Source organism: Rhagoletis pomonella, unplaced genomic scaffold (genome assembly GCF_013731165.1).
Source record: "Rhagoletis pomonella isolate Grant_MI unplaced genomic scaffold, Rhpom_1.0 Rhpom_scaffold_00007, whole genome shotgun sequence".
Lineage (NCBI taxonomy): Eukaryota > Metazoa > Arthropoda > Insecta > Diptera > Tephritidae > Rhagoletis > Rhagoletis pomonella.
Genome location: NW_023458561.1, coordinates 49,116,550 through 49,142,509, shown reverse-complemented (window position 1 = coordinate 49,142,509; position 25,960 = coordinate 49,116,550). Strand labels below are relative to the sequence as shown.

At 38.8% G+C, this 25,960-nt stretch overlaps 1 protein-coding gene across 2 annotated transcripts in view; it reads left to right on the top strand.

Moving 5' to 3' along the window:
• The window catches only part of LOC118742985 (tyrosine-protein kinase RYK), a 92,155-nt gene that overhangs the window by 12,502 nt on the left and 53,693 nt on the right, over positions 1-25,960 (top strand). For both annotated transcript variants that reach the window (XM_036475430.1, XM_036475429.1), the window contains exons 2-6: positions 13,970-14,097; positions 14,310-14,547; positions 14,743-14,911; positions 15,013-15,173; positions 16,916-17,064. In XM_036475430.1, coding sequence (XP_036331323.1) covers positions 13,970-14,097; positions 14,310-14,547; positions 14,743-14,911; positions 15,013-15,173; positions 16,916-17,064 — 845 coding nt within the window. The remainder of the gene's footprint in view (positions 1-13,969; positions 14,098-14,309; positions 14,548-14,742; positions 14,912-15,012; positions 15,174-16,915; positions 17,065-25,960) is intronic.

The window sequence follows — 25,960 nt, the reverse complement described above, 5'->3', positions numbered from 1 at the left end:
TGCCTATTTCTCGTTGTTCGCTTTGTGTTGCCGCAGTATTCGCCACAATATTTAATAAAAAATTATAATTTATTAATTTAAAAAATTCTGCCTCATTTTTTTTTTTGGAAGTTTAATTGTTAGCAACGAGTAAGAGAATCGCCTTAAAATTATTTGCGCAGAATTGTTTGCACATTCTTTTGGTACAGCAACAAGCAGTCGATCTTTCAGCGTTGTACCATTCTTTCTGCCCCAGTGATTGGTTCGTCCTTTTTCTTGCTTTCATCTTGCAGGTCACCTACACCTTACGGCTTAGGGCAACGCCGCTAGTTCGTTTGAGTTATAATCAATGAAAGTTCTTTCTAGCCTTGATTTCCAATGCCAGCCCCAGCTTTCCGCACCGTCAATTTTGCTTCTTATCCTTATCAGTGCCACACCCAATGCCACATCAAATTGATTGGCAATGTGCCTGGTCGCATGAGTTCACCAAATCGCTTTGTACTTACACACATACATATGTACATAGTTTGTACATTTATTGGAGCAAAAAACAACAACGCCATTTTACGCATTTTCTACATGAGTGCATCGACAAAGAAATGCAATGCAACGCAACCCAAAGCAATACAAACTTAATGAGAGCGTAAACAGAACTTATATATGTATTTGTACATTTATACGAACACACATGCAAGTACAGCACGACAACAACAACACGACATGTAATAACAGCTACAGTTCAGTGGAATTAAGTTAAATAGAACTCAGTAGAGTTCAGTTGAGTTGAGATGAGTTCAGTTCCGTTTAGGTTCAGTTCATCTTCTCAATCGCACCAGCTGCACCTCCTCGGCTTGAGCTAGTACTACAGTGTGACAATTTAGACCATAAAATTATATATATTCAGTTAAAAAATTGGTAGCAACACAACAAGGGGTACGGAAGACCAGAAGATCTTTTGTATCCCTAAATATGAGTAGGCAGCCGAACAATCCAGGCATTTTGTAGTGCCTAAATCCCTAATATGGGGTACTAACTTAACGCAAGCTGAGACGAATCAAATATCAAAAAATACATATTCCCACGTGCACCACCTAATTTGTGAAACACAGGCAACTGGAAAACTCCCGAAGGCATTAAAGCTGGCATCTTGTGGTCCAAGTATATTCCAATCAGTCTGTGTGGCGAGATCAGTTTTCATTGTGTTCAAAAAGTACAAGGTATTAATGATGAACGCTTCAATGAACAATGAAAAGGTAATTGAATTCCCAGGTATGCAAATTACGAAATTGATAAATAGATAAATCCTCGTTTGAACGAAAATACGATAGATATTGTATTGGTGGTGTCAGGAACAAGAACGAGTTTCCTTGTCCACTATATTCACCCGATATGAAACCGTGCGAATTCATTTATATTAGAGATCTGAAGCTTCAACAAAGAAGAAACCGATCCAGCCAACTACAACTCGGTCAGGTCGTTAGGAAATATAATTTCCAAAAAAAAACCGACTTAACACTGAATACCACCATAATAAGAATATATGCGAAATACAGCCTCCTTGCGCAAAATTTTTTTCTCTTCAGCATTTTTTTTGTTCCCTTAACTAGCAATTATACAACATAGCAATTCGTCAAAGGCATGGGACACGCATCAAGTAACTGAGCTGAGCTTTAAATTTGTTTGATTTCACAGCATTCGCACAACTCCAAAGCCTATGCTTTGGCTGCTTCGTTGCTGTTTGTGTTGCTATTATTGTTGCCAACGTTTAAGTGAAACCTTTTTATGTTTGTAAGTATATTTAATTTGACGGTTTTCCGTTTTTCAGCTTTTATTTCATTAACTTAAATTGGTACGTGGTTGTATAAAGGACATGCAGCAGTAGAGTGGCTGAGTGCTAGGCGAGAGTGCTAACGAAAGGAGGAAGTGGGGTAAATGAAGAACAGGAGTGGGGAGTAAGGATGACAAGTGAGTAACTTGAAAACCGCCTGTTGATGTCTGTGATGTATGACTGTTTGTTAGCGGTGCAGTTACATGCATACATACATAAAATAAATAAACTCGCTTATTTCGTTTCTAGGACACTTGGCTTGCCAGTAGAAAGAAAGCCTAATAGGGCTTTCGCACGAAGCGATTCAGGAAACTTTTGCGTTCAACTCACGCAGGGTTGCACGAAAAAATTTAATGGCTAAAAATATCTAAATATAAAAAAATATCAAAATATAAAAAAATATAAAAATATTCCCCATAAAAAGGCGTTTGCATTGTTCAACTTTGCATTCTACTTTTGGTTGAACGGCCTTTCAACTAATCGCTTTCAACAAAGTTGGTCGCCAGCCAACATTTAGCCATTCAACTTTTTTTCCGTGCAACCCTGCGTGAGTTGAACGCAAAATCGCCTCGTGCGAACACCTTTTAACGGAAGGCTGGCAACAGCTTGTGCAAGCGGTGAAGCGGTGCAAAGGAAGCCGGTAGTGGGGTGCGGTTTTTGCACGCTTGCTTGAGTTGTTGCTTTTACACTGTGAATGCTTGAATGCTCCGTTTAAATTAATAATCAAAAGGAATTGAAGAAAATTCGCAGGCATATAATTTTATTTTGCTTCGTTAGCATTTAAGAACCTTTTTAACGGAGTGTGGGTATGCATACATTTATGTACAAGTACATATGTACATATGGGGCAATCCTTGTCAAACCGACCAATGGTTGAAATCGACAATTTTTGATTTGGACGAATTTTGGACAGTGCTTTTCTTTTGTAATAACAAAGGAGAAAAAATAGATTAGAAAGTTATGCAAAATTCTAATTTTTATAATTTCCGTGGTTTTGCAAGTTTCATTTTTTAAATATCTCAAAAACTATTATTGTTAATGGAAAAAATTCGAAAAATAAACAAATTTACAAAAATTTTAAATTAAAAAATTTGCAAAAGCAAAAACTTATATTAATTTTTGACTCTAGTTTTGTACGCAATACCTCTTACTGACCTTAAAATTTTCAAGAAGAACTTTTCGAGATTAGAATTTTTGAACTTTGAAATTATTTTTTTATATTTCAAACTAAATAAAAGTATGATAAACAATTTTTATTTTTATTTAAATTAAAAACTGTTTTTGTTTCAAGATATAAACTTTTGAGTTTTGAAAAGAAAAATTAAAAATTTCACACTCTAAATTAAAAATTAATTTAAATTCAAAAAAACTGTTTAACAAAACTTTATTTACCCAAAACAAGTTATAAGTTTTTGTTTTTATGACATTTAAATTTAAAAACTCAGGAGTGTTTTTATTTTTCGAACTTCTTTTAAATACATTTTTTTATTTAACCCCAAATATCCATTAAAACGAGACCATAGCCACTTTTGTAGTTGTAATAATTTTTGCGATAAACTTGCCAAAAACGGGAAATTTTAAACTTTCGATAAAATTTTTTTTTTTTTTTTTTCCTTTTGGCAGAACTTCGTTATATTTATGATAAAAGAAAAGTTCTGACCAAAATTCATCTACATCAAAAATGGTCGATTCCAAGCATTGGCCGATTTGAATTGCATTGACCCATACATACATACATACATATGTATTTACGTTGAGGGTCCTTCGTTAGCGCTTTCTACGAACGACGAGTGAGTGTTGAAGGGTAACACGGAACAGCAGCGGAAAAAAGCACTCACGCACGCACGCAAAGGTCAAACGAAGGCAATTAAGGGAAATTTGCAACTCAGACAATTATTGAATGGAAATTGTAGGGGTGAGCCGATTTCAAAAGGGGTGGGACTGCTGTAAGCCCCCATTGCCAACGGGGCTACCTATTACTACTAAAAATGATTTAAATTCTTGTATTTGCACATAAATGCAATTATACATATACACACATAAGTATGTAAATATATACATATGTACAAAGACATAAGTTGCTGCAAGTTGCTGCATGCACGTTTTTGAATTCAAATTGGCATACCACACATGCATAGCTGGCATACTTCGCGCTGCATACATAGGTAATCCCTTTGAAACTGCGCCACATTACAATTGGCCGTGTGCGTCAACGACGCCTGAGTTTGACGGCTAGCCGCCACACTTATTGGCTCAACAGGAAACAGTTCTCACAAGTGGCTAATAACACTTGGACGAACACACATACACATGTTTGTATGCATGTAGAAGCAAAGGCCTGCTGAGCCATGTTGCCTTCCCCCACCATCTCATCACCGCATCTGTGGCAACAGCAACATGGAAAATGCAACACATGAGTATCGTAAATTAACTCAGATGATTATTGGGCGCTGAGGTTGATACTGAGTGTGCAGTAGGGTCGGCCGAAAATTCGACTTTTTTTTATTTGTATTCGTAATGGCAAAATATGGTTCAATAAGCTCTAACAAAGGCTTGCGAAATATTAAAACTTTCGCGTCAATATCTTAGGCTCACTCAAGTCAATCAAAGCTCAAAGTGTTCAAACTATTTTTTCTTTATTTTACTTCGATGGATTCCAGAATGGAATATTATGCTTTCTTGTAAAAAGTATCAAGCCCGGCTTCTCTAGATTTAATTAGAAACTTGCCTCTTTTATTCCTATCGGGATGAGTAGTCGTTAAAAAATCTGATTTTTCTTAAAGGAAGGATTAGGAAAAAAAATTTTCTAAAATTTGTTCACAAAACGTTCTTTCTGGTTGTATAACTTTTTTTGCTTTTGGTAATAATATTTTTTTTTAAGATTCCGTAGTAAAAAAATATTTGTTAAAAATTACTCCTTTTTCATAAAAATTCTTATTTCGTTTAATTTTTGTCTCAGGGTATATTTTTTATCAAAGTTTATTTCTAAAATTTGGATTTTTTTAAAAACAAATTTGTTCAAAAAATTTTTTTTATCACTTTTTTGATAGTTTGTGGTAAATTTTTTTAGTTTGGGTAAAAATGTTTATTTCTAAAATTTTATTATAAAAAGAGCTAGTTAAATAAAAATTAGGCTCATTATAAAAGACAGAAAATTTTAAAATTCACACACATTTTTCTTCCACACAATTTTTTTTTCTGTTTAATTTTTTTCTGCTTTTAATAGAAATATTTGTTTTATTAAATTTTTTTTTTTATTTTGTTTGCAGCACCAACTTTTTTTTAAGCATTTTTTATAATTTGTGTTAATTTTTTTTTAATTGTGTAAAAATATTTCTTCTAAAATTTTATAATAAAAAGAGTTAATATTTTAGAGTTAAATATTAATGAAGCACATTATAAAATACAGAAAATGGTTCACACAGTTTTATTATGAGTGGAAAAACTTTTTGGGAAGAACGTTTTTCTTGGTCGTGAAAGGGTCATCTAGTTGTGATTGTCTTTAGACGACCTTTCGAGTATTTCACTCATCGAACTTCTACATTTACCAGAGATGACAATGTCCAGAATGTCAAATGACAGAGCGATGAGCTGTATGAGCTTTACAACGAAATAGACATAGAGCAGCGGATTAAATTACAGCGCGCTGCAGCGGCTCCTTTGGCTCGGCCATGTCATAGGAATGGACAAGGGAAACGTTTCATCTTTGAAGGTATACAACGCGGATCAAGATACTTGTAATAGATCAAGAGGAAAGCCTCTTCTGTGAAAGAAAGACCAGCAGAAGAAAGACCTGGCCTGCTTTATTGGACTCCGCCAGAATCGCTTAGGCAGTTATGGCGCCACTCAGGCAGAAGAATATAATATCCAGATCATCAGAACCATCTGTTAATCCAATCAATTTCATCTTGAGCAAGATCAAAGGTAATATATTGCACCCTACTGGGGCATAACGATTTGACAAAGCAGGATAAACTGCGACAGAGTCGAGACTCTCTATTAATGCCTAGGTGAGACGTTACGGCAAGCTTTAGATATGTCGAATAAAATTCGCATAATGAATTTATTTATTTTTATCGTGGTTTAGTGCGTTCTAGCCATAAGCCATTCTAGCTGAAAGCCCTAAGACGATAAGAGAAGATATGAGGTCAGAAGTGCTGTAAGCTTCTTACTAACAACCCAGTAAAAAAACTCGGTGCTATTACAGGAATTCTGATAGCCTGAGAGAACAATACAGATACAGTTCGGAATATGGCCGAATGATTTGTGACGACTCTGCCACACGGAAAAAGTTGCACCAACGTACCGCAGCAAGACGAAGAAATCATATAGACCCAATGCATTCGAAGTGTGGTTCGCTCCATTCTTCGAAAAGCTCTTCTGAACTTTCTGCTGACTTTAAGCTTAGAACAATTATTAAATCAATCAATCAATCAATTGATAAAAATATGTAAAATTAGCAGATGCAAACGCTGTATTATTTGAACTGCTTTGGACTGGTTTTATGTTAGTACCATATACTTATGTATTACAGAATTAAAAACTCCATGTTTTGGATGTTCCAGCCTAGTTAGTAAGCTGGAAATTAGGCCCTTCACTTAGCGAAACACGCATACGCAATGATCGAATGGTTAATTCACGCTCAGCACTTACACAAGAATAACTAGTAGAGAACATTTCGAAATTAGCATCCGTACTGTGAAAACGCAGTCATATGTTCTCCATTCAAATCGTACCAGTGCAAAGGATGTAAAGTCAATTATACAATGACGAAAGTATCGCACGCAATGCAGCATGCAAGTAATTGCATTTACGAAACAATTTTAAATTACAAACGCAACCTTTTCAGCGGCAACATCAAACGCAGTACTCATCAGCTGTGTAAATGGTAAGCGGAATGCCTATGGAAATCAGCACTTACTCGTATTACATGCCGGTAAATTTGTGTACGACCAAACGATTCAGGGCCTAATTGAGTATACGTCAGTAGTGTGTGTGGCCATCAAAGCCGCTCCACACTTGGCCACCGATATCGACGTACTTTTTATTGCTTCGTTCAACGTGACCATCATTATCAGCAGCGAAAACTGCAACAGCTTTAGCACCACTTGTCAATTTGAATTTTCGTTTTATCATCGAACACAAGCTGAGGGATATATGTAAATGCATTTTCCCTTTTTCGAAACTCTATTTTGCACGCTCTTCAATTTTTTTGGGGTATTCTTTTACTTTCTCTATGTCATTTTTTTTTTTTTTTGGTGCAAATGCGTTTTCTCTGTTGCGCATAATTGGATTTAAAATTGTTTCAAAATCATTCGCCATCGCAGCAAGCGACGAGTTGACTTGCCTATCTGCTTGATGGGCTGGTTGGTTTTTACTGTTGGTATGGTAACAGTTTTTGCTGCGAAAAATGGCATACAAAAGTTGCGTCTCGATGTGGAAGTGCACGTACGAGTGTATAAAAAGGATGCGAGCATATTTTTCATTTGTATCCGTATTTGTTGAAAATGTTAGTTTAATACTTAAAAAATTGGGCGATGAAGCATCTATTGTATTTCTAATATAGTCCCTTGCCCTGAATGCATGAATTCGATCAATTAAATACCGAAAGAGTAACCCGATATCAGTAATGTTTAGTAGAATAATATCCCTAGCATCGAGAAGATAGCCGAAAAGTATGACCGCTTCGCAATATATGCTACATTCTGAGTATACCCACTAAGTAATAAAGGCTTTTCAAGAATGCCAACAGAGGCAACATAATAGTTCCGGACAGAAAATTATCCTTGAAGGTCGTTCTGGTGCCTACTCATCGGTTACCTCGCTGCCTAAAATTTAAGCTACAAGGATATGATTCCCACCACAATGTTACCGTATTTCTTTCTGGAAAAGTTGCAGCTTACAAAAGCAGTCTTTAGCAAGCTTAGATCGTCCTGTAGGCAAAACTTTCAATGACCGCTTGGTTAGCCGAAAAAGTTACTGACTGAAACGTGCCTTTTAATCTTTTTTCCTCTTTAATAATACTTTATTCAAGAGCACATAACGTCATCGGCCCGTCGGAGCTTCAAGTCTGGTGTTAGGCCCATAAATACTAGCACCCCTTTTGTCTTCCGCACCTTGAACCGTCTTTGCACGAATGTACGTATGTATCTAAAATCAGTGGTCTGGTTTTGTCAATCTGTTTTAAAGTTTATGGTTAGAAAAGGTGGAGATAAGTCAAGCCCTTACAGATAACTGGTAAGATCGACGTATAAAATTAACATCGAACCAATAACGGAGTACTCCAACGGACCTCCTTTGATCTCATGTGTGTTTTCATCTGGGATGAACCTCATGCCCCTTCATTCTAACAAGATGAAGTTCGACCAGTAATAATGTGGCTGAAATATAGTAAATCCCGAGAAACCGACGGAATACTAGGTAAGCTGTTCAAGGCCATCGGGGAAGAGCTGATAAGGCGCAAATTCTAGCTTTTAAGCATAATTACATAGGTCTGACTAATACACGCTCAAAGATTGGAGTCCAAGTGCAACATGCCCTAATCACAAAAAGAGCGACGTAGAGTAGAACTCTAAGCTCCATCCAAGTTGGAAACGACCTCCCACACCGTTGGAGGCCAAACGTAATTTTAGGCAGGGCGATTTAGTGTGGCAAGAGACTTTGTTTTAGCTGCAAACGTAAACAAGGCGAAATATCTCCTGGTAGCTTCGTCTATTTACACAGCATGTCGCTGTACGCTGTGGTTAATTTGAAATAGCCCAGCAAAAAATCGGTAATCGCTTTTAGTGGTAACGTGTTCTAGAAGGCATAGCGTTATAATGCCTTCGAATTTTTCCGCTTCTTTTAGGCATTGCCGGTAATGCAAAGTAGAATGTCCAACAATATTTTATTTATTTCGCTTCTTTGTTTGATTTCAGGGAATGCAAAGTAGAATGTCCTATAATATTTCTTTTTTAATTCGTTTCTTTGCTTCATTTCAGGGAATGCAAAGTAGAATGTCCTACAATATTTTTTTTATTTCGCTTCTTTGCTTCATTTCGGAGAATGCAAAGTAGAATGCTGCATCGTAGTCAGCTGAAAAATAGAATGAATACCCAAAAATTCTCTTTCTACCGTTACTTTCTGTGGAAATTTGTCTCGCATAAAAATCATGTTTTGCTTTGTTCAATTTGCAGCGAAGTTGAAGTCAGTCAATGAAGTGACGTACAAGAGTGAGGAAGTACAATTTTAAGCTTAGTTAAATATGAATGTATGTACATACCGATTTTTAAGAAAATCTAAATACCTAAAAAAATACATATGTATGTATAAAAGCTGATTTATAAAAATTTTAATTAATTTTAATCTTTTAAGACATTTTCTGATTTCAATTTAATATAAATAAGTATGTACTTATCTAGGCATTCTACATTAGTTTCCCTGTAAGGCATTCTTTGTTCGCTTCTCTGGATTCTGTTTATCCATGCGTTCTCCCTTCGTTTGAAGGTAATGCTGCGGGTAAGGGCTTACCTCCAATGACATGCCCATGTTAAAATAAGGCCTTCTTGAAGCGAAAGGGTAAGCGATTCCCATCGCCTAGCTCGTTTCCACTTTCGTTTCTGTGGTAATCGTGTTTTTTGCTGGGAGTGAACGGTCTTGTCTCTCAAGGCAGTAGCACCACCAATAATATCTGCGGGAAGAACAAGGGGAACATAACTTTTGTTTTGGGTCCGATTGAAAAGCAAAGCCCTCTATGGACGAAAAAAAAAATACAAAAAGACTGATCTGCATATCAGAGATCAGAGGTGTAAGTAATGTAATACTTTTTCACTATTTCATTCATTTGATTTGATCACATCTTCGTTAGACATTCTTTCATTTTCCGCGGCTTACTAAAGAACGGGTTTCTAGTGACTTGAATTCGCTAAACCATAATAATATGGTTCAAATTAAAACAACCAGTATTCGCTTTAGAAATTTTATTAAATTTTCTTATATGCCAGATCAATATGTAAGCCCACTTCAACCTTATTCGTATGACCATCGTTTCCACACCGCCCACACTGCTCGCAGAGGGCCAAGTCTAGCCACTGAGCAAGGGTAATTTGCTTCAGACATACAGGCATTCTATTTACATGTCAATGCGCGCAGTCAGATTCCTGCCAAACTATGTCACTCCAGTTAGCCAAACAGCCAAGCAGGAAGCATGTCGGAACAGGATAACTGTAACACCAAACCGAGAGAAGTATTGGTTATTTTCTGACTGTCTTGCAGCTGGTGGCAAAGAAGCAGTTGGCTGTCTGCCGTTGCTCGTCTAACCCGCAGATTGCTGGCACAACCGGCTTGGACTAACAGCATGTCAGCAATCTCGCATTTTGCGTCAAGGCGTTTCCGTGTTTACTCATCTACAACTGCTGATGTGCTTGTGCAGAAGATAGCGACATTTTCCTTGTGCAAGCAAAATTTTCATTTCAACGTTGTCGTTTTCGATGTCGCTGTCGTTGTCTTTGACGCTTGTTAAAATATGCTTTTGTCAATTGCGAAAGGCGAATGGATTAGCAATGATCCCAATGAGTGAATAATGCAGCAAAGAAATTTAATTTCACATCGTTTACTTTTAAGTGCTTTGGCTCCCCAGCGGCACCAAACGTCTTTGACCCGCTACAAAGAGACAAAGGAGCCGCCGCCTTAACTATGCGACCATGCGACACACAACACCCATCGCACCCCCACAAGGTGGAGGGATGCATGAGTAAATACGGAAGTCTAACGCCGCTTGTTTGCCAACACAATATCTTCCATCAAAAGACACTTAAATGTTAGCAGCATTTGACAAAGACACAAAATGAGTTTTCTAAGCAATCTTTGTTGAAAATATATTTGACATCAACGCCACGTTTCTCCGGCATTCATTTTGCGTATTTTCTATTCGCCTCTTGGTATTTCGGCGACTGACATTTGACGCTTTTACATAGTGTTGGCTGTTGAAACGAGTGCGGCAAGTAGGGAAAAGAGGGAATAAGCGGGTGTATCACAGATATTCAGTTTAGCACTTCATTTTCGTGGCCAATTTGTTGGAGATTAAGTGCGTTTTAAGCTAAGTATAAATTGCTAATAAAACGATTCAGAGCAGGGAAATATTGATGTCAGAAGAACTGCGGGAGGTGCCAGTTTGAGTTCAAGTTGATGCATTTAATCAAAAATGTCAAGCTTCAAATCATTCCTCTTGACATACTTATGTATTATTGAGAGAATAGGGGAATAAAATTGAGTTTTTCTAGACTACCCATGGCATCTGACGGCTGGTAACGCATCAAACACTTACTTTTTAGGCGTTTGAATCCATTCAAAAGAAATGAGCTATCCGCGGATATATGTATTTTACTCGCTGAACTCCAAGTGGAAATGTCGTTGTAAAGCTCATACAGTTATTTATTTCATCGTCTGCGATATTCAACGTAACCATCCTGCAAGGGTCCATCTTTCAAAATTCAACGAATACTGTCATCCTCCGTGCCTTTCCGCAGTGTCTTACGGCAGCTGCGGCTTTCTAGCATTAAGGGCTTCCTAAACTTCTGTCGATCCAACCTGGGCAAGAAGGACTTTGTACGTAATAGCGCTTATATAAGTCTTCACTCCTTCCCGCCATGTTGTGAGAAGAGAAAGACCTGACCTGACATTTTGTAGACGGTATTATTGAGAGCAGTCCGCTCACCTGCCTGTCTCTAGGCAATTCCATTAGAACGAAATGCCACAAAATATTATGACTTTGACTATGGTTTAATCTGGCAAAACATGTACTTTGAGTGGGAGACATCTCTTACCAGTAGCTTCCCTGCTGCACTGATATCTTCCTAACTCTATACTATTTGGTTAATTTTGCTACCACGATAGCTTCGAAGGAAATATTGGGTGGAGAATCTATCTAGTACTAGCTAGTGAATAAGAACAGTTCTGTCCTGCTAGGACTGACGGCGAGGTTACTATTAGCCTTCTATTTAGTTTTCAGGTAACCTTTTAGCATCTCATAGAAGTTGTCCACAAGTTTAACCAAGAATATAAGCGCCACGTCTTCTACATAGGCAATCACCTCACTTCCAAAGCAAATCACTTACGACTACCATCCAGACCATAGGTAAAAACACTTACATGTTACCAGTAGATGCTGCTTCACTCAGCTAAGACAGTTCTGCCAAAGGCAACGTTGTACTACATACCTATTAAGATTTATTTTAGAATTTTATGTAGTAATTTAGCTATCACCTTCGGCCAGACGTTGTTGAATGCCCTCTTGATGTCAGTGGGACTTTAAACCGTAAAAATTAAAGTAATCCCGCTAAAACTTTTACTCTATCTGTCATGCCCAACAGGCTAACCATAAATAATCAATTGCTCATCAAACTAGAATTTTGGACGGCTGTTTTTTGACGTAGAGTACGTCTTACGTTTCGGTATGGATGCCATCCTCAGATCTTTTAGTTGTAATTTGGAGAGCTTCGTTATATTATTTCCACTATGAGAAAGACAAAGACGGATACGAAGTGAAATACAAATCCGAAGAGGAATGCGAACATAAAGGATAAGACGTGCACGATAAGCAAAATGAAGACGAATATCGAGCCGAACACGAAGACGAGAATGAAAACGAAGGTGAATATGAATACGAATGCGGAGGCGAAGACGAAGACGAAGACGAAGACGAAGGCTTAGAGAAAGATGAAGGCGAATACGTAGATGAAGATAGAGTCGAGTACGAATACGACTACGAAGGCAGATAGCATTACCAATACCATTAAGACTAACATAACCATTACCATTACCATACAATTAATATTAGGATTACCGTTACCATTGTCTACTATAACCATCACCTATATTAGTATCATTACCATTACCATTACAACTACAATTACCATTACCATTACCTTTAACATTTCCATTACCTATCATTACCATAACCATTACTACTACCATTACTAAAACAATTACAAATATAATTATCGTTACTACTACCTTTAACCGTTACCAATGCTATGATTAATAGGAATACCATTACAATTACCGTCGTGACTCCTATTATTATTAGGTACGATGACAATCAAATGCATCAGGAGCAATGTAAAAAAATATAAGTAACCACAAAAATAAACGCTTGCACACACTTTAACAGCCAAGCATAAAATGTATGGAGAGAAAAGCACAACCATACCACATTCATAAAAATGAGAGCCCTTTCAAACCTTAAACAAAGTTGATACCTTTCATATCTTACGCATTCAAGGTAATCTATTGCCTTTTCACCCTTCTAAATAGAATTTATATTTTTTATATGCAGCAGTAAATGGGTACACTGCTTACACATACATGCGTGCGTATTCGGAAATGCTTTTGAGAAGAAATCACTATCCGAATAAAGACATTCATAAAAGTGGCATGAAAAAGTGAAAAGGAAAGGAAATAAATATATATTGAAAGCACTTGGCGAAAAAATCGCTCCCCATCAACGGTGCTAAAAGGCGCGTAAAAATGCTATATCTATTATTTCTCCTTTTTCTTCCTTGCACAGCACATCTCTGGCAAATAGAGCCACTAGCATACTAACTAATAATAAATTTTCAAGTGTTTTTTCACCCCCGAGTGAAGGAATAGTACTCGTATGCGATTGAACGCAGCAACACTTCTGCCAAAGCGAACAATTTTGTAGTGTGCACTTGCCAGAAATTCATTTTCAGCAATGAAATTTGATTGCACGATGATGAAGGTGTCGCGTTCAAAGGGCAAAAACGAAAAAAAAAATCTTGTAGCTACTTTTCCCAATTTTTTATTTTACTTCACTCGCCTTTTTTAGAAAAAGTAGTACAAGCTTTTTTTTTTTCTAACCAACGCAAGTTCAAAGCAGTGAAAAGGCCTGCAGCAGGAGTCAAATTATGTGCATTAGTTACTCAAGTGTATTGGCAACTTTCAGGGGTTGCTATCCATCCCTTGATAATGTCGCGTAGTGTTGGTTACGATTCGCACACAAGCGAAGGGTGAAAAAGACCAGCAAATTTCTTTGAAAATTGATACTCGTACAATACTAAATTGCGTTTTAATGTTCAACATACGAGCAAACATATTTCATATAAGTAACTGTTTTTTTTGTTCTCTATTCTTATTTCTTTTCATTTCAACAACTCACCCCAGGCTTGGAAGCGGATTTGTTCTATGTGCATGAGGGCGCCATCAACACATACGCCATGCATTTTACGGTGCCAGTGCCAGCAGATGTGCATGATTTAGAGTTCTCATGGCAGAGTTTGACCACGTATCCGGTAAGTTTATAAGGGAGCGCACCTTTCTTCATCCTACACTTAGTATTTTTTCTCTGTGTCTGTGTGTGTGTGTGTGTAACCCCACTTGTGCACCACTCAAAATCTAATTTGCACTCCATTAACCTTCTCGCCAACATGTAACCACCCGCGCGCATAAATACATATACAACCACAACAACAACAACAATTGCATGTATGTACGCCGCCTGTAGCTGCCCTACACCATCACCATCGACTATGAGCAAGACCAGACTGCGTTAGCCGCGCCCACGCTCAGCATACCCGACAAGGGCTATGTGCCACAGCAAATTGAGACGTTTCTGGTGCATTTGCCGTGCACGGGGAATGGCAATAAGGAGGTGCCGCTCGTCGTCAATATGCTGGTGAGCGGTCCGCCGCGCACTAATGACACCAAATTGCATTTTAAACGGAATAAAATCTGCCTCAAAGGTAAGCCCTCACCAAGCTTGGCTAATCTATTTATGTAGTACGTAGTCCACCGAGTATCCTATCCACGCATCCTATCCTCATGACATTATTGCTATCGGGCAACATTGCATTTTTAATCGCTCATTTGCAATTTTCTCTTCTCTTTCGCATATTCTGCTTGTTCTTTTTTTGTCGTTCTTCTCTTTCATTCTCCAGGTTTATTTCCCGCTCCCAATCAGTCAGCAGCGCCCGCTCAAGCGCCCTCGCCGGGACACGCGCTGCTGGGTGCCGCGGCTTGTGCGCTCGGCCTAGTGCTGGTTGTTGGGCTGGTTGCGTCGGCGATGTATGTACGCGCACGCAAGCAGATACGGCAGGATTCAATGCAGTAAGTATTTTGCGGGAAATGTAAATGCATTTGCTTTATGGAATTTAATTTCTCACTTTTACTCTACTTCTTTTTATGTTTGTTTTTTCTTGTTGTTGTAGTACCAGCTTCACCACTGCCGCCTATGGCAGCCATCAGAACGTTTTTATACGCTTGGATCCGTTGGGAAGACCGCCAAGCGCGAACAGTGGTTCCTATGCGACTATCGCTAGCCTGAATAAGTATCCTTCGGAGTCGAAGAAGTCCTGCAACATATTTGACAGTAAGTATTCGAAGAATTGGACGAATACGAATACTAGCACGAATACGAATATCTACTAGAAGACGAATATTATTACGAATATGAATACGAATATGAGCATGATTACAAATAGGTTACAAATAGGAACAGACACAAGAACGTGAGCAAATTTGTGTACGAATACGAATAGGCATACGAATAAGCATACATGAAAGAATATGAAAACGAATACTAGTATAAATATAAACACGAATGTGAATAGAAGCACGAAAAAGTTCTTGAATACAAATCCAAATACGAATACGAATACTTATACGAATAGGAAGATGAATACGAATACGCATATGTAAACGAATACAAGTACGAATATGATCATAATACAAAAATCTATGTACATATGAATGTATAAAAATTTAGTTAACTGTGCTGAAATACTCGGGGAGAACTTAGAGCCTTGCTGCCTTGGGTTTGCTTAGAGACGAGGCACGAAACTGGACTATTAGCAGTGAAGAGCCGTCATAGTGTCCATTTTATATCCATATGGGCTACAATCCCCATGGGAAGCCTCATTTGGAGCAAGGCATACATTTTCACCCCTGCTGAAGCAATGGCTACAGTCACACTTACTGGAAAATGGAATATTCTTAGAGGCTTCGATTTTATTCCTCATAACAGAGAATTCTGCGTGGCTAGATTGGCCCCAACTACTTAAATATCTCTACACTCACATTCCAGGGGATGATTAGACGGGAGGTAGTGTTTGGAGGGAGATCTCGATGGACTTTTATATAGATGGGTTGACGGTTTAGGGAGGGTTCGGTGGATGGCACTTTTGCCACCATCTTTTCTAGGTTGAGGTAGTATTCAGCTGCCATTTAGGTATCAGTTGATTGACTGCTTATTTATGGGTCTTCGACCAGGTAGGTAAATATCTACTCTAATTTTAAAGCCTCAATCCGGGCGAAGGACTCGTTCATGGTGTGCTCAAAACTAACTAGGGAATGCCTGAACTCTCTTTCGGAGCAAATTAGTATTTCCTGATCAGACTTAAATTGGTAATAAGTCAAGCTGGTGTTACGGGAAAATGCATAGAGATGAGCTTGCCCAATAAAAGCACCCTCGGGTTCATCCCAAGCAAATTATAATAAGTTAACTCAGAGAATGCGGGTCGAAAACCAGTACACGTATTTGCAAGGCCTTTCCACCCTGGGGTGTACCGAAATCAGTCAAGGAATCTCTGATGGGTGTATTGGCAGGACACTATCCGATTAGATACTATATATCAAGCCAGTTACTTGCTGTTGCAATTTGGAAAACGGCAAAGGGGAGAATAATTTCAGCGCCAACGCTTTAAGTGTCCAACTTTTGCAAGCCTACAGTCTAAACATCTTTAAACATCTTGGATCACATTTTTAACCCCTTTTGGTTTAGTTGTGCCCCTATTTGGGACAACCAGCTTAGCCTAACATAAGGATACGAACAAAAACTAACTCTTTAATATCGCTCTGTTCGCATTTTTATTTATTGAACTACCCTATTTTTGTTCACGCAATTGAGCGAAACGACAAATTTCCTTTGTTAAGTTTTCCAATGAAGTACATTTCAAAACAGACTAAAATATCGTTTATTATCCTCTTTCATTTTTTTTACGTTTACAACTGTACTGCGAAAAATATGATTTGGATCTGAACATCTTCATATAAATTTTCTTAGCTAAGACATAAGAAACATTAACAACAACTTTGCTTTGATTTTCTTTGCAGGATTTCGCAGTTCGCCGCCCACTCCCTCGCCCTATGCGACCGCTTTATTACCCATGGGCAGAGATCATATCGCTGACACAATTTACTCTAAGCCGGAATCGATCTGCCCCTCGAGAATATCCTACTATGCCTCATCGCAGCTAACGCAGGTATGTACATATGTACATATATTTACACAAACAAATACTACTTATAAATGCTTTTAAATACATACCTACACGCACGTGTGCCACAAAATTTCCATAAATATTTACAATTATACACCACACAAAGTGGCCACAGTCTGGCTACAGTCACTGCATAGGGAAGTAGTAAACTCCATAAAATCTTAGTTTCAAATCGAAAATGTGAAATAAGATCAAACATTTCGTTTGTTTTATATCATTTGGCGTCCCAGCAACCGCACAGCCACTGCACGCGCACCCCCGTTGAACTGCGGCTGTTGGTAATTTCTTATTAGCGGCAAATCCCTCCAACTGCCACTCAAAACACGAAGAAACGCTTTACAGCTTTGTGCGATTTTTGTCATTTTATGTCGCCAACACGTGCTCACATGCCAACATGAAACAACCCTAACAAGCAAAAATACTTAAATGCAAAGATTATATGGCAATGACGAATCTAAAAATTCATTATTTCTTTGTAATTTTTTATTTCGCTTTTCACTTGCCACGCAACAACCTGCAACCACAAGCAATTGGCTTTCATGCAAGTTTGCCAGCGAAATGCGTTAAAAAATGCAGAATTGCTGGCAGGTCGGAGAGGGTGAATGGCATATTTAAATTGTATAGGCTGAATTTGTGTGTGCGGTCGCTTTGATAAGCAAATATCCACGCATTTAGAAAGTGTGCGAACTGTAAAAGACATTAATAAATATGAATATTATCTTTACCACATGCCAACCCCCAACTCTATGTTAGGCTTTAAAATAAGCTGTTGGCAAATAAATATATAGCAATGTGACAGGTGCACGCTGGGACATAGCTGGCAAAATTTATATGAACAAATGTCAAATGGCAGAGACTTATTTTCCTAATATCGAAATAGATAAGCCGCTATGTTGGTATATACCCACATCGTATGATTTGCCCGAGGGCAATAGGAAATTCCCTACTTTTTGGTTTCCCTCATGTGCTGTAGCCTGCCGGGAATAAAGTTCAGGTCCCTGGACTATATACATATGTAGTGACCAACCCGAGAAGTTTCATAGTCAATCATTCAATGTTTTCTTGGCTAGGCGGGTTGAGAAAACTAAGTGGGAAAGAAATCGATTTTTTGACCAAATTTAATGCTGTAATCCACCCAAACCCAAAGATCCTGGATTTTGCGAGCTCCTCACTTTTCTAGTTTTAGGCGCAGAAACATAATGGTTGAGACAGCCAGTGAAAGATTATATGTAGCAGCTTGAGCATTCCCTCGCATGTCAATCATCGAATGTAATTTGTTACAGCTTCTCAGCAACGTCCGGTTTGTCGATTATATCGCGAGCATCCTCTAAGAAGTTACACCAGACGGCTTGAAGTCCCAAGGCTGCGAACAGACTGGACAAGATCATATGCGGAGTGAATGCCGATCACCATGTCCAACAAGTAGCAAGACTTAGCTCTGTCTCTGAATCGTTGCCGTCAGGCTCATCAAACGGCAGGTACGATAAATCCGACGAAAAGGGCAGGAGTGTTTGTTGAATGGTTTTAAACGGACATGTTAATAAATAATTCGTGACGTTTGGTGTACCTTCACAAGCTAGATATTTATAGGTGCATATGTATATCGGGGGTTGAGTTTTGATAATTAAGAGTATAGTCTGTTACAGTAACCAGACCTGGTTTGCGCCAGATCTCTCGATTTAAAGCTCTTCGTCTGCTTTGGGCCATGTCTGAAAGCCGATGATGGGATTCACGTGGCGAGAGCTGTTAAAGGATGTAATTTTTTTTTCGGCGATCGTCGGTTTTTGGCCTGTCTCTACAACGTACGGTCTACTGGTTGTGCCATGTATGTCTGGATCCCGTCCGTAAGTTCGGAGAGATGCTTTCTGAAGTTCCTAAGATGTGACTCGGATTCAGACATCTGTATCTCTAAACAGAACTTTCTGTTTCCTGAGGACGAGTATTGAAGCCTCGTATGTTCGGGAAGATGCTTTCTGCAGTTCGTAAGATATGTCTCTGCTTCAGACATCTATATCTCTAAACATGACTTTCTGTTTCCTGAGTACGAGTATTGAAGCCTCGCTTTGCAGCTGATGTTCACTCGACAACAAAAGTCAACCCCATGCTACCCAGAGCACGGTGTCCTGATAGATCTGGAGTTTCGTCCACTGACTTCAGCTTGACTTAGTTCGCTCTGGTAGTGAAGAAAGCTGAGGTTTATTTTATAGCGAGTTGATTGAGGCTCTGCTCCATGAAAAGCCGAGAAAGTTCGGGTAGACAGTATTCGCCAGCGAACGAGATCAGTGAAACTATGTATGATGGTTGACGTAGCTTCGATATGGATACGATAAACACAGCCAAGAGGGCGCACCACTCATATCCGTCATCGATTCCGATGCCTCCGCCAGGGATCGCACGAGGCGTTTCGCGCGTCCATCATATGTTATCTGTCAGAACGCTGTAGATATTACTCCGTGCGTACATTTGAGGTATTTATCGGGCTTGTTACTTTGGCAGTTATTGGTCTTCGGGTAATAATGGAATCAAGACCATAGCTCATTCCTCTATCGGCACATGCATTACATATTGACGTTCATCTCTCGAACTTCCCTTACTTACACTATTCTCCAATATTGGGGTTTTTGGTGAAACACGGATCCCGTTTTTTGTGGACGGATTATTCATGGACTCTTTAGTGGGTATATACGTGCACACACACATAACCTAAAGCCATGGTTCTCCCATTTTGGTTCGCTGACGGTTGTTGTACGTAATCCCTTCGTCCAAGGTTGTTTCAGAACAGGGGCCGTACAAAGTCATTTGAAGCCTTCAGAGTAGTGATTCGTTTAACTTTAATTAAGAACACAGCATTTGTTTCATATTTTCAGGCGATCTAAGTTTAGAAAATCCCAGGAGCGAAATGCCGAAACCCCCTGTTTTATTTTAGCAATTTGAAATTTCAACACTTCGGTCCCACTGTATGCCACCTTTTAAAGACAAAAACACACCCAAGGGAGATGCAAACGTTTAGCAGATGAAAAACTTCTTTCTCTGCTGCCGACGCTTTACCTTTTTCAACTTCATCAGCTGTTGGGTGCCAGCAAAAAGGAGCACACCGAACTGGCATTCACTTGCATTCGCTGTGTGCAATTTGTTTGTATATTTTGTATATCTGTGAGTGCGCGCTGGTCTAGAGATTGTAGTGCTTAGCAAAGACGGGGTGAATTACGAGTGAATTATAGTGTGCATGTGTACCAGTCGCATTTAGATAAGCAACTGTAAAAGGAACAGCCAACACACTAGGAGAGATGCTTCCTGCCAACAGCCTTCAACCGCAACCGTAGCTTGCCAACGCCTGCAGTCCAAAACTGGAGCTCGACACATTTAGAGAATATTTACAAGTAAGGCTGAAACGGATCCCAAATGAAATGCATAAACGAAAACATTTGTGGTTAAGAGCAACACGGCAAACATCATTGCTGCTACTAACTACTATTATTATTGTTATTGTTGTTTCAATTTTTTTTTCTAGCGCACATAACTGCCTTTGGCAAACGTCATGAGGAACTATGGTACGATTATATTTTTAATTTACATTGCAATGTGCCACCAGTGCCAGCCAGCCAACAACGAGCGACATACTTTCTAACCAATTTACCACTAATACTCGCACACACAGCAAAGTATGTACATACCCTGCAAAAAATTGGACTAATCCGGGATGATACCACTTTTGATCCTTTATATGGAATGAACTGATCGCTTTTGTTCGAGCATGTCCTATGAAGAGACTAATTGTTCACCTTTATACCCGAACGGGTATAAAAAGCGACTATTCACTTAAAAAAAAAAAAAAAAAAAATTCGCGCCAGCTGAGATTCGAACCGGAGTGCTCAGTTTTGTCAGGCGAATACTCTCTCTGTGTGCCAACGCCGCACATGAAGTTCCATTGACTAAGTGCGTACATATCATTAAATCGTTAATAGTACCCGTTAGAGATGAGTTGGGGACTAATTGATCTCCAATTATACCCATAAGGGATGAGTCGAGACTAATTGACCTCCATTAGTACCCGTATGAGACTAGTTGGTACTAATTAATGCCCAATTGTACCCGATTGAGAGTAATCTCGGAATACTCTCTTTAGAGATTAGTCGCACAATTTTTTGCAGGGTATATACAAAAGTGTTTATTTGTGTTTTTATGGAATTGCATGCACACCACCCACTTGCCTTTCACCACAAACGACACGTAAATGTTGTGGCAAGCATAAAGGGACTTGTATGTATTTGGGGCAAACAACTAGTAAGGATATTTAGGTATTGCGTCGCCGTTGCTTTTGTTGCTGCGGTTGCGTTTGCTGTTGCTGCAAGTAAAAGTTGTTGCAGCTGATAAGTCCCACAACAAGCAGTTAACCCTTTTCTTCTATTTCTACGTACACACCCACACAATGTTTGTGGCTTTTGTAGCATGGAATAGAAAATCTATATACAGATGTGTATGTATGTTGGAATATGGCCGACACATGTGGCACATTGACAAAATCGAAACAAAAGAAAAAACGATTTTGAAATATTGAGAACGAGCGTGCTGTGCTGCTGCTGCTACTGCTGCTGCTGATGTTGCAACTCGTGTGCAACATAGAAGGAATACAAAGTAGCTAAGATAAGCGGTGAAATTTGTGTGGAAATTAGTTAGATTAGTGGATAACACAAAAGCTTGTTGCAAGGTTGCAAGGTTGAGAACGTGGCAAATGTGGGAATTATAACAATAACGGAAGATACTTATAAAGGTGCATATTAAAATGTTAATGGGCCGCACAATGGAAGTGATTCGTTTTTTAATGTTTCCACAATACTGCTAGTTGAAAGTTTCGATCTACTGAACTTAACATAAGATGACACTTGCTTGGGTGGTTTTAAATTGTTTAAATCACAAATCCAGAAATGTGTTAAATTTTTTATTTGACTCGCTGATCAATTCCGAAATGAAATTCATTTGATTCACTGAGCTGAGATGAGGTGAGTTGAGGTGATATATGTACATAAGTAAAAGTGAGTTAAAGTAACGTGAGTTTAAGTGAGCAGAGTTAAGGTGATTTGAGGTCAGGTGAGTTGAGTTGAATTCAATTGCGTTGAGTTGAGCTGAGATGAGGTGAGTTGTAAGTTAAAGAAAGAACTTCGAGATACTAGCTGATGACCAGGATTCAAATGTTGCAACGGACGTCCAAAGTTCCCTCGAGATATGGAGACTACTTTTCAATACTTCTGAACCGCAACTCTTGTGGGGAGTTTGATTAAGAACACCCCAAATCAATATTTAGGGCTGACGTTCGCGTTCCTTAATACAGGAAACTACATGATGGGTGAGCTGGCCATGCAAATCATCATTTAATCGATCTCACCATTAAAATGAGAGATTGGGAACACCTGTGACCCCATGTGGAGAAATGAGCCGCATTCTCAGCGGCAGTCAGGAGAGTACTTTAGGCTCACGAAGCTGCAGCTCTCATTTCCGGAGGCTGTATTGGCTGAACACTTTCCCATTGGATTTCGCGCAGTCATACAAAATATCACACCGGGTCCTTACTATCGTAGCTGCTTAGAGGGCGCTAAGGTGCAATCATATCAACGCTTCCTTTTAAAATGCCAGGCCTTTGCCAGTCTGCGGTCGCACTTTTTAGTAGACCAACTTCTGTCGTGAAAGAAACTTAGGTTTTGACAACAGCATAGCAGTTATCATTCATACTAGTATCACAAAAAAGCAATCCTTAGGCCCAAGTGTGCCTCTGTTGGGTAACTAAAGTTTACAAATACTCACCACTAATTAAACTTTTAGAAAATGATCAGTAAACGCCAAAGAATGGTTTGGATGAAATAAAGCTTTTTTTTTCTTATGAAATATACTCCCTGACAACATCTTTAAATCCGCAGGGCGAAAAAATTTCATTATTTTTATTACAGCATTTTTCATCAATTCTACCTCATTTCCATTTTCAAACTATACATTTTGCTTATCTGTCTTTCCACACAACATCACTGCAGTGTAATTAACACCAACCAATTTGAATATTCAAGCCATCGAGCTAATGGAAAAATCAAAATTCGGTATAAAATTAAATTTTTTGTTTACTTTTTGGTGTTCATAGCAAAAATAGAGAGCACTGCAGCAGCACAACATTGAGGCCTCGCAATGTTTACTTTTATTTGTTATTACGAAATTTGTTGCAACTCATAAACTTACAGGATAATAACATCCATACCATGGAGGACCTAATGCGTGATTGCATGCAGGTGGGAGGAGGGAGTGTGTCAATGAATGGGCATAGCGACACATACCATCGACTTGTTTACTTAATGTTGTTTATACATATTTGTTTAGACTTCAATTTCAACCCTTGTTATAATTGCCGAAACAACAACAAAAACAACAGAAACAACAATAACAAAAAATAAAGTATTGAAACAGTAGAGGCATTTTAGCCATTAGCATTGGCATGCCACAGCAAGCCATTTGAATGCCAGGCAACCAACTCATCAGCAAACGATAGGTATCTGTTAGAAACAGCAGCTGTACAAAAAGTACAATAACAACAACACCAACGCTGTAGCATCAAAAGCATTTCCTGATGATCGTAGCCGCAGGGTGGCAATGGTGGTTGGCTGGTAAGCTGTACAGTGTAGCTTAGTGACAAATCCAGGGGGGTTAGCTGAGACTCACTTGTTATTGTTGGGCGAGTAAATCGAGGAAGGAGGGAGGCACAGTGTTTGGAATTCCGCAGCTGGCAAACAGAGACACCCAGACGTACAAACATGCATCCACTTACCCATCCCTCCACTTCAAGCACTTGACGACCAACCGGTCGGAAGAGAATTAAATGAATTTCAGTAAAGCCAGCAGAGTGCGGGGCGATTTGGAGCGTAGGACCGCAGTACTCGAAATTATATAAAACAATAACGTAGTACATAATTGTTCTTTTTGAGCATTCCGAATGTGCTCTGGTGCTGCTGTGTGTGCTTGCCCCCCCCCAGGCGTTTGTTGTGTCACAGTCGCCATATTCACAATCACCCTTCCCTTCCCCCTTTTTTTGTGTACAGCGTACACGTTCGGCACTTGTTATCCTCTCCATTAACTCACATCGTTTATTTTCCATTAAATCAGTCCATAAACGTTGAAAATTGCTTGAATGAGAGTTTTAGGAGTTTAACGCCAAGCTGTCAGGGCTGCTGCAGAATGGGGTGTACGGTATACCTAAAGGTGGGGAGAGTATAAAGGGCCTAGTTAGCATAACCTATATATGGATGAGACGTTTAGAAGAAACGTTAAATGACAACAACAGCTTTGCAGTAGTGTCATTAGTCCGTTGACTTATGTCTGTTTCTGTGTGGTAAATGCGCTAGATACCAACAATCGGATATGAACAGATGTCCTAGTGAAGCACCAGCAGCATGCAAGAAGATACAGAAACAATGGAAATGATAATAATCAGAACAATAATTGCACACAAGCAGGGAGAATAGCAACCATTGTTAGTGCACAGACACTGGTACGATAAAAGTAAATGCATGTTATTTGCTCTGATGTTGGTACAGTGATGCAGATTGAGTTGCTGTGTGCCTGTTTGGAAGCTAAATTTGTTGCAACATGGCCTACAAATTGTAAGAGAATAGCCATCAGCTATTGAAATTCAATTTGCACTGCATATGTACGTAGCAGCGAGAAGAAAGTGTTGCCATGTTGCATGAAAAATTAAAGATTTAAAAAATTTAAGAATATTTATTAATTTAAACTGCTATACTTACAGCCAAATTCTGTTACTCTAGACTTAATTTAACTTACGTAAGAAATCGTCAATGATTACACAACATGTCAACTTACCCAGAAGCGAAAATAATTTGTTTTTTGTTGTATGTACTTTCATTTTCAGCTGGATGCCACTTTGCCGCAAATATTCAAAAAATTCCTGAACCAAAATATATTGCGTTGGCCAATATATTAGGTTAGCATGGCAACCCCGATGGAAAGTATTTTCTGACCAATGTTCTCAACAATACCTTTCATTTGATATCCATATTGCAATGTTTTAGATAAATTGTTTAGAATCGAAAATAAGTGGCAACCTTACACTATTATCCTAAGGGATAACATTTTGTATATAGAAAAAGCATTGCTTAATAACCTTCTCTTGCTACCCGTGCGTAGTAATATTTTACATTTTCTCTAAACAAGAAATTTAATAAATACATATGCGATTGAAAATAGGTTGCAACCCTATTAAAATTATTTTTTTAATTAGGGATCTTTAAAATACCTTCCATTGTGTACCCATATTATGAGGTTTAATTAATTTGCAATTGAAAATAGGTGGCAACCCTATTCAAATTATTTTATTAATTAGGGATCTTTCAAATACCTTCCATTTTGTACCCATAATAATAATAATAGATTGGCGCTTACACATATGTTAGTGTTTGGCCGAGCTTCTCCTCCGATTTGTGGCGTGCGCCTTGATGTTGTCACACAAAGCGGAGGGACCTACAGTTTTACGCCGACTCCGAACGGCGATTGTATTTTTATGAGAAGCTGTTTTTCATGGCAGAAATAAACTCGGAGGTTTGCCATTGCCTGCCGCGGAACGACCGCTGCTAAGTAAAAACCTTTTTCTATATTTTTCTGCGATGTTGCTTTGGCCAGGGCTTGAACCCAGGCGTTGCGGAGTGGAAGCGCGAACTGCTTACCAGTACACCACAGCGGCCGACATTTTGTACCCATATTATGAGGTTTAATTAATTTGTAACTAATTTCAAATAGGTGGCAACCTTATACGAGTTTTCTCGGAGATAATGCCTATTCACATAACCTTAAAATCCAAAACATTATATGTGTACAAAATTTCATC